This window comes from Coregonus clupeaformis, chromosome 9, assembly GCF_020615455.1.
Source record: "Coregonus clupeaformis isolate EN_2021a chromosome 9, ASM2061545v1, whole genome shotgun sequence".
Lineage (NCBI taxonomy): Eukaryota > Metazoa > Chordata > Actinopteri > Salmoniformes > Salmonidae > Coregonus > Coregonus clupeaformis.
The window spans coordinates 18,310,995-18,320,957 of record NC_059200.1 but is presented as its reverse complement, the minus strand read 5'-3'; the positions used below and the strand labels follow the sequence as shown (position 1 = coordinate 18,320,957).

The following is a 9,963-nucleotide window of genomic DNA, read 5'->3' as shown; positions in this document are numbered from 1 at the left end:
CTCACATAAGACCCAGCATAATGTCCTCTGTTCTTTCAGAGACACCAGCCTACTGTAGAGACACCAGCCTACCCTGCCAGAGACCCCAGCCTACCCTGCCAGAGACCCCAGCCTACCCTGCCAGAGACACCAGCCTAACCTGCCAGAGACACCAGCCTAACCTGCCAGAGACAGCAGCCTACCCTGCCAGAGACAGCAGCCTACCCTGCCAGAGACAGCAGCCTACCCTGCCAGAGACGCGCCTACTGCCAGAGACAGCAGCCTACCCTGCCAGAGACAGCAGCCTACCCTGCCAGAGACAGCAGCCTACCCTGCCAGAGACAGCAGCCTACCCTGCCAGAGACAGCAGCCTACCCTGCCTCCCTTAGACCAAACCTTGACCAGACTAAGCACTAATCCATGCATTAAGCTAATGTCTCTAAAAGGGATCCTGATCAAAAGTGCCAGGACGATAGTCTATCTTGCCAACTACTTTGATGAGTTACAAGGAGTTGGCAAGACAGCACAAACAGATCTGGGACCAGGCTATGGAGGTCAAATGTAACAACAATTAGGCTACTTTTTTAATACCTGAAAACCAAAATGTAAACAATGGGATGGCATACAGTAACAAAGACCAAAACAAATCTGCAAAATGTTGGTTTGTTTTTGGTTTATGTAAATTGCTTGAGAAGAAAAAAATAAAATGCCAGATTTTGTTTCAAGAAGACACACACTAGACATCCACTCTGGGTTTTCTTCAACACAGTTCAGAATTCATACAAAATTGCACATTTATTAAATCCACAGTTTTCCCAAGCTATGTGAATGGGTAGACAGTGTTTGTTTTGTTTTCTGGGAGTGGGAACTTATCAAAAAACTAGTCGAAAGATCAAAATGTCACCCAACGACTTGTCAAAATACTGTATAGAATATATTACATCATAATTTGAATCTTTTAACAAAATGTCCCACACAAGCATTCATTCACATACCCTGTACATAATATCAGATCAAATTAAAACAAAGAAATTAAAAAAGAAACTTCTCAAACAAAATCAAATTTTTAAGTACAATAATTTACAATTTTGAAAAACAAAATAAACCAAAATAACCAGCAAAATGAACAGTTCCTCATTTAAATATTGTCATGATATCGATGACAGCGTTTCATCAAAAGAATTTCTTTGCTGCTGCTTCTTGTTGACTTCTGTAGAGGGAGATGAAATAATATGAGAGAAAGGAGAGAGAGAGGAGAGAGAGAGAGAGAGAGAGGAGAGAGAGGAGAGAGAGGAGAGAGAGGAGAGAGAGGAGAGAGGGGAGAGAGGGGAGAGGGGAGAGAGAGAGGAGAGAGAGGAGTGAGGAGAGAGGAGAGAAAGGAGAGAGAGAGAGGAGTGAGAGGAGAGAGAGGAGAGGAGAGAAAGGAGAGTTATGAACGAAACAACACTTGATTTTTTAAATGTATGTTTAAGTGTTATACTATTTTGATATTGGAGACTGCACTGTATGGCTTGCAAATTAAGCATTTCACTGTACTTGTGCATGTGATAAATAAAAACGTCTTGCTCTTACTTGTACATAATGTAGCTGAAGAACAGGACTGATTGGATGACCACAAATACCAGGAAGTGTGTGGTACCCAAACAGGAAGGCATTGGAGGAGGGTCAGGGCAGATCACCACCTGCTTTTCACTGGGGCTCTACATGCAGCATAAGACACAAAGATACACTGTAAAAAATACTGTACATATTTATATTCCTCATGTCCTCTCTCTTTACCTCCTTCTCCAAACACATTGGAGGAGAAGGTCTGAGGGAGAGACCCCTTGGATCTTCTCTTCCAATGTGGTGGGCGAAGGAGGCGAAGATCGAGGAATCAAGAAAAGACTTGAGAAAGACGTGTGGAGAACCCCTGGAGATTTACAATCTAATAAGCTATTGACAAACCCCATTGCGCGTGATGAGGTGTTCGATGTTCCTCTTGACCACGTGCAGATGTTCCTTGATGTCGTTGAAGTGCTGGACTGTCTCATACGTCCCCATGCCTACTGCGTTGCCCTGATGCTGGCTGGCACCAATCTGTTTCAGAGACTCATAGAACGAGTTTCTGAGGAGAAAAACAAACAAATGGAAGAGTCAGATCTATGTCACTGTTGACCACAGTCCACACCGCAGTAGAAACATACATACAGTAGGAAAAATTGGAAAGATTTAGCAATTTTCTACATCTCAACATCAGCACACCAGAAAGGTTAGCTAAGAAAACCCCAGCCCAAGGTAAACAACATCTGAAGTAGGCAACAACATGGAATGAATTCCAGCTAATACAGAATGAAGAGGATTCATTGAATATCTCGATGTCTTCGTATACCTAAATAATCTAAATGAGGTATGTGAACTTGAAGTCTAAGGTATTTCGGAGATGATTGAATTAAGGTTGGAGGACATGTTTTCCCTATGATAGTGTGTCAAATCAAATCAAAGTTTATCGGTCGCGTACACCGATTTGCAGATGTTGTCGCTGCTAGCTCCAAAAGTGCAGCAATGCCTAGCAATAAAAATAACAACACACATAATCCAGAAGAAAAAATAATCTGTTATGTAGGATGAGTCTTGACTAGAATACAGTATATACATATAAAGTGGGTAAAACAGTAGGTAAACATTATTAAAGTGTTCAATGACTATGTACATAGGGCAGAAGTCTCTAAGGTGCAGGGTAGAGTACCGGATGGTAGCTGGATAGTAACAGCGACTAAAGTTCAGGGCAGAGTAACTGGGCGGAGGCCAGCTAGTGGTGACTGTTTAACAGTCTGATGGCCTTGAGATAGAAGCTGTTTTTTAATCTCTCGGTCCCAGCTTTGATGCACCTGTACGGTCTCCGCCTTCTAGATGATGTGAATGTGTGACCCAGACAGTCAGACAGGTTTATCCATGTGGTAAAGCTACTGGACAGTCCTCTGGGAACAACGCCCAGAACACTTATCCCAATTAAGAGGGAGATGAGACAGAGAGGGTGGGCAAGCATACGTGACCACAACACACAGGCCGATATACTACACACAATGCATGTGTCCCTTACATGATGCATACGTTATATTATATATTTTATGTTATCCAAACCGTATACTTTGTTTATTATCCAAATCGTATATTAGTCTATATCTATCTATCTATCTATATCTCTGCCTTTGATACTGTGAACAATCAGATCCTTCTCTCCACCCTCTCCGAGATGGGCATCTCCGGCGCGGCTCACTCTTGGATTGCGTCCTACCTCACAGGTCGCTCCTACCAGGTGGCGTGGCCACCTTCTGATAACCAGGTGGCGAATCGCATCTCTGCATGTCTGGCAGACATATCAGTGTGGATGACGGATCACCACCTCAAGCTGAACCTCGGCAAGACAGAGCTGCTCTTCCTCCCGGGGAAGGACTGCCCGCTCCATGATCTCGCCATCATTGTTGACAACTCCGTTGTGTCCTCCTCCCAGAGTGCAAAGAACCTTGGCGTGACCCTGGACAACACTCTGTCGTTCTCCGCTAACATCAAAGTGGTGACCCGATCCTGTAGGTTCATGCTCTACAACAGTCGCAGAGTACGACCCTACCTTACACAGGAAGTGGCACAGGTCCAAATCCAGGCACTTGTCATCTCCCGTCTGGGTTACTGCAACTCGCTGTTGGCTGGGCTCCCTGCCTGTGCCATTAAACCCCTACAACTCATCCAGAACGCTGCAGCCCGTCTGGTGTTCAACCTTCCCAAGTTCTCTCACGTCACCCCGCTCCTCCGCACACTCCACTGGCTTCCAGTTGAAGCCCGCATCTGCTACAAGACCATGGTGCTTGCCTACGGAGCAGTGAGGGGAACGGCACCTCCGTACCTTCAGGCTCTGATCAGTCCCTACACCCAAACGAGGGCATTGCGTTCATCCACCTCTGGCCTGCTGGCCCCCCTACCTCTGCGGAAGCACAGTTCCCGCTCAGCCCAGTCAAAACTGTTCGCTGCTCTGGCACCCCAATGGTGGAACAAGCTCCCTCACGACGCCAGGACAGCGGAGTCACTCACCACCTTCCGGAGACACTTGAAACCCCACCTCTTTAAGGAATACCTGGGATAGGATAAAAGTAATCCTTCAACCCTCCCCCTACCCCACCCCCCTCCAAAAAAAGATATATATATACACAGTGGGGGAAAAAAGTATTTAGTCAGCCACCAATTGTGCAGGTTCTCCCACTTAAAAAGATGAGAGAGGCCTGTAATTTTCATCATAGGTACACGTCAACTATGACAGTCAAAATGAGGAAAAAAATTCCAGAAAATCACATTGTAGGATTTTTTATGAATTTATTTGCAAATTATGGTGGAAAATATGTATTTGGTCAATAACAAAAGTTTCTCAATACTTTGTTATATACCCTTTGTTGGCAATGACACAGGTCAAACGTTTCTGTAAGTCTTCACAAGGTTTTCACACACTGTTGCTGGTATTTTGGCCCATTCCTCCATGCAGATCTCCTCTAGAGCAGTGATGTTTTGGGGCTGTCGCTGGGCAACACGGACTTTCAACTCCCCTCCAAAGATTTTCTATGGGGTTGAGATCTGGAGACTGGCTAGGCCACTCCAGGACCTTGAAATGCTTCTTACGAAGCCACTCCTTCGTTGCCCGGGCGGTGTGCTTGGGATCATTGTCATGCTGAAAGACCCAGCCACGTTTCATCTTCAATGCCCTTGCTGATGGAAGGAGGTTTTCACTCAATCTCACGATACATGGCCCCATTCATTCTTTCCTTTACACGGATCAGTCGTCCTGGTCCCTTTGCAGAAAAAACAGCCCCAAAGCATGATGTTTCCACCCCCATGCTTCACAGTAGGTATGGTGTTCTTTGGATGCAACTCAGCATTCTTTGTCCTCCAAACACGACGAGTTTAGTTTTTACCAAAAAGTTATATTTTGGTTTCATCTGACCATATGACATTCTCCCAATCCTCTTCTGGATCATCCAAATGCACTCTAGCAAACTTCAGATGGGCCTGGACATGTACTGGCTTAAGCAGGGGGACACGTCTTGCACTGCAGGATTTGAGTCCCTGGCGGCGTAGTGTGTTACTGATGGTAGGCTTTGTTACTTTGGTCCCAGCTCTCTGCAGGTCATTCACTAGGTCCCCCCGTGTGGTTCTGGGATTTTTGCTCACCGTTCTTGTGATCATTTTGACCCCACGGGGTGAGATCTTGCGTGGAGCCCCAGATCGAGGGAGATTATCAGTGGTCTTGTATGTCTTCCATTTCCTAATAATTGCTCCCACAGTTGATTTCTTCAAACCAAGCTGCTTACCTATTGCAGATTCAGTCTTCCCAGCCTGGTGCAGGTCTACAATGTTGTTTCTGGTGTCCTTTGACAGCTCTTTGGTCTTGGCCATAGTGGAGTTTGGAGTGTGACTGTTTGAGGTTGTGGACAGGTGTCTTTTATACTGATAACAAGTTCAAACAGGTGCCATTAATACAGGTAACGAGTGGAGGACAGAGGAGCCTCTTAAAGAAGAAGTTACAGGTCTGTGAGAGCCAGAAATCTTGCTTGTTTGTAGGTGACCAAATACTTATTTTCCACCATAATTTGCAAATAAATTCATTAAAAATCCTACAATGTGATTTTCTGGATTTTTTTTTCTCAATTTGTCTGTCATAGTTGACGTGTACCTATGATGAAAATTACAGGCCTCTCTCATCTTTTTAAGTGGGAGAACTTGCACAATTGGTGGCTGACTAAATACTTTTTTTCCCCACTGTGTGTGTGTATATATATATATATATATATATATATATATTGTAAAGTGGTTGTCCCACTGGCTATCATAGGGTGAATGCACCAATCTGTAAGTCGCTCTGGATAAGAGCTTCTGCTAAATGACGAAAACGTAAATATATATACAGTGTCTATATATCTCTATATACAGTATCTATCTATCGCTCTCTATATATACAGTATCTATCCACCTCTAGTCAACGGTGTGCTTAGCAAAACAAAATAATTTGTGAGGATGGCTGGATCACAGCTCCTCCACTCCAAAAGTTTGATGAGAAATAATAATAATAATAATAAGCCATTTAGCAGACGCTTTTATCCAAAGCGACTTACAGTCATGACTGTAAACATACTGTAATGAACAATTTATCATCTTAATATTACAGCGAATAGTCCAAATTCATCCTTAATTCTCTTTTGCTTTCAAAAGTTAATTTATCCTCCAACCCCAAAAAATATCATGAATAATGATTGCTAAATTAATCTCCTCTAAAAACACATTAACCCAGATATACTGTATCTGCAATCTAGCAAAGTTACATTATAGACATAATGTATTGACACCACTTATAACTAAGACCATAAGCATTCATTTTAGCCAAATTTAAAGGCAAATTTAGGATTTGTAATCTCTTAAATGGGTTGTGATGCATTTGACAGTTTACTGAGTATACAATACTCCTGGACAGGGCTTGATTAAGAATTCATAGGCCCCGGGGCTTTGTTTATTTTTTAGCAGTAGTGCTGAGCGATTAACCAACATTTCTGTTATTTGTCCGTTTTTAAACAACTAATTGACCTACATCGGTTCAATTATTTGAATTCCATTTTGTTCCGTTTTTCCCCTGTGAGCTCAATGAGCACATTGCACAGTTTCTCCAGAGGTAAAGCAGATCCAAACTGAACTGTGCGATGTAGTAGGGAGTTGTAGTTTCCAACAGGCCAATATCCTACATAGTTTAGCGCATAAAACGTGGTAATTAACTACAATGACCATAATCCATTGCGCATCTACTTGTCCGGTGGTCAGTGTTTACGCCTTATACAGAAGAGGCAGAAGAATCCAATCGTGAGTGGAGAGAGAGAGCAGCTGTCGCTTCACCAGGTATCTCTACCTGAAAATACATGATCTAAGTGATTGACAGTTGGTATTCAGCAGTCATAAAACATGTAGGCCTTATTTACATTGAAGAACTACTAAAATAGTGATTTAGTCAGACAGCATAGGCAGCAGCTCTATAGAGATGAGATGATGACTTGGAATGAAATAAAGTCATCAAATAAAACAAATGTAATATACACAACAACTGAAATATTTTATTAAAGTAATGTGAATAAATGATTAGTAGGTGATAAGCAGTAATGGGCAGTCACTACCATCATGGGACTTGTATTAATTGTTTTATTCTGTGTTACAGCATTCAACCCAAATAATCGAAACCGAAATAAAAAAAACTATTATTTTCGAACAATCCAACCGAAACGCATTTTTCTGGCATGGTTTAAGTCCACTTGTAGAATCTATGCCAAGGCGCATTGAAGCTGTTCTGGCAGCTCGTGGTGGCCGAACACCCTTTAAAATACACTTTATTAATCAGTTACCTGATCAACGCCAACACAGGCATACGTGCTCTGAAGGCAGCGGCACACATCGGTAGAACACCCAAGGCAACCCAGAAACAATGTGAATGATAGTGCGGGTTTCATACAGTTTGGGTTCGTTAAGCCCCACCAAAAGTCCCCCCCAGAGCTAAGAAATGACAGCCAACGTACTGTAATGAACAATATATAAATCGTAATGTAACAGTGAAAGGTCCAAAGTCAATCTCTAAATCCTCTTTAGGATCTTCTCTTTTACTCCCAAAAGGCCATTTATCCTTAAACTTCAGAAACAAAATCTACCATCCAACAAAAAACGGCATGATTGCTGAATTAATCCCATGTTCTTAACCCAGATGTACAGTATCTTAATAAAAACGACTTACTTAGTGAAATGTTATATATCATATTCAATCTACCAAGGTTTAAAACAGAAAAAAATGTCTTCAAACTATTTATAAATAATACCAAAAGTATTGACCTTAGCCCAGGGCAAATTTAGGATTGGGAATCTCTCAAATGTGTTGTGATGGTGGCCTAGTGGCCTGAGCCGCCGTCTATGGTGTCGGTTTGGGTCTGAATCCCGCCTACTGCCCTTTGACACAAACTCTTCTCTCCAAAACAAACTAAATAGAATTATTGTCAAATTGACTGTGTCTATAAAATATATATAGTATGTACAAGCTGGAAGTAGAGGCCTAAGCATTGTTGTTCACTAGTTTAGTCCAATTAGGGAAGGATGTGTATATACAGTTGAAGTCGGAAGTTTACATACACTTAGGTTGGAGTCATTAAAACTCGTTTTTCAACCACTCCACACATTTTTTGTTAACAAACTATAGTTTTGACAAGTCTGTTAAGACATCTACTTTGTGCATGACACAAGTAATCTTTCCAAGAATTGTTTACAGACAGATTATTTCACTTATAATTCACTGTATCACAATTCCAGTGGGTCAGAAGTTTACATACACTAAGTTGACTGTGCCTTTAAACAGCTTGGAAAACTCCAGAAAATGATGTCATGGCTTTAGAAGCTTCTGATAGGCTAATTGACATCATTTGAGTGAATTGGAGGTGCACCTGTGGATGTATTTCAAGGCCTACCTTCAAACTCAGTGCCTCGTTGCTTGACATCATTGGAAAATAAAAAGATTTTTAAGTAATACATTTGCATTTTATTGCATGACATAAGTATTTGATCACCTACCAACCAGTAAGGGGGAGAAGGGCCTTGGTCAGGGAGGTGACCAAGAACCCGATGGTCACTCTGACAGAGCTCTAGAGTTCCTCTGTGGAGATGGGAGAACCTTCCAGAAGGACAACCATCTTTGCAGCACTCCACCAATCAGGCCTTTATGGTAGAGTGGTTAGACGGAAGCCACTCCTCAGTAAAAGGCATGACAGCCCGCTTGGAGTTTGCCAAAAGGCACCTAAAGACTCTCAGACCATGAGAAACAAGATTCTCTGGTCTGATGAAATCAAGATTGAACTCTTTGGTCTGAATGCAAAGCATCACGTCTGGAGGAAACCAGGCACCACTCATCACCTGGCCAATACCATCCCTACGGTGAAGCATGGTGGTGGCAGCATCATGCTGTGGGGATGTTTTTCTGCGTCAGGGACCGGGAGACTGGTCAGGATTGAGAGAAAGATTAACGGAGCAAAGTACAGAGAGATCCTTGATGAAAAGCTGCTATAGTGTGCTCAGGACCTCAGACTGGTGCGAAAGTTCACCTTCCAACAAGACAACGACCCTAAGCACACAGCCAAGACAACGCAGGAGTGCTTTGGGAAAAGTCTCTGAATGTCCTTGAGTGGCCCAGCCAGAGCCCGGACTTGAACCCTCTGGAGAGACCTAAAAATAGCTGTGCAGCGACGCTCCCCTCCCAACCTGACAGAGCTTGAGAGGATCTGCAGAGAAGAATGGGAGAAACTCCCCAAATACAGGAGTGCCAAGCTTGTAGCATCATACCGAAGAAGACTTGAGGCTGTAATTGCTGCCAAAGGTGCTTAAACAAAGTACTGAGTATAGGGTCTGAATACTTATGTAAATGTAATATTTCAGTTTTCTATTTTCAATAAATTTGCTAAAATTTCTAAACACCTGTAATTGCTTTGTCACTATGGGCTATTGTGTGTAGATTGATGAGGGATTGTAAAAAAATAAAAATAAAAAATAGAATAAGGCTGTAACGTAACAATGTGGAAAAAGTCAAGTGGTCTGAATACGTTCCGAATGCACTAAATGGGTTGTGATGGATTTGTCCGTTTACAATACTCCTTTCTTTTTTAAATTGTTTGCTAGTTAGGGGTTAACCTAAACCAGTATAATACATGGTATTGTCTATTGAAACAAGAATGTTTTTTAATTACATTGTGGCATCTGTAAATGTGCAATCAAAAGTGCCCATATTGAGAAAATTTGCAATACGCAGGAGTTAGTGGCGTGTATCAAAAGAGCAGAATAAGACTCAGTTGACTTTTTTAATAAAGAGAACAAGATCACGTTTCTGATTAAATTACATTTTCTCATAACGTATTATTACTAACAGGAGGGGTACGTCTTTTCCCATTAATA

General features: G+C 42.2%; 1 protein-coding gene across 3 annotated transcripts in view; it reads right to left on the bottom strand.

Annotated features, from left to right (window-relative positions):
• Positions 1–637: 637 nt before the first annotated feature.
• The window catches only part of lman1 (lectin, mannose-binding, 1), a 33,806-nt gene continuing 24,480 nt past the window's right edge, over positions 638–9,963 (bottom strand). For all 3 annotated transcript variants that reach the window (XM_041885358.2, XM_041885359.2, XM_041885360.2), the window contains exons 11-13: positions 1,927–2,086; positions 1,552–1,679; positions 638–1,189 (exon numbers count right to left, since the gene is read on the bottom strand). In XM_041885358.2, the coding sequence (XP_041741292.2) occupies positions 1,153–1,189; positions 1,552–1,679; positions 1,927–2,086 (325 nt within the window). In that variant the 3' untranslated portion in view covers positions 638–1,152. The remainder of the gene's footprint in view (positions 1,190–1,551; positions 1,680–1,926; positions 2,087–9,963) is intronic.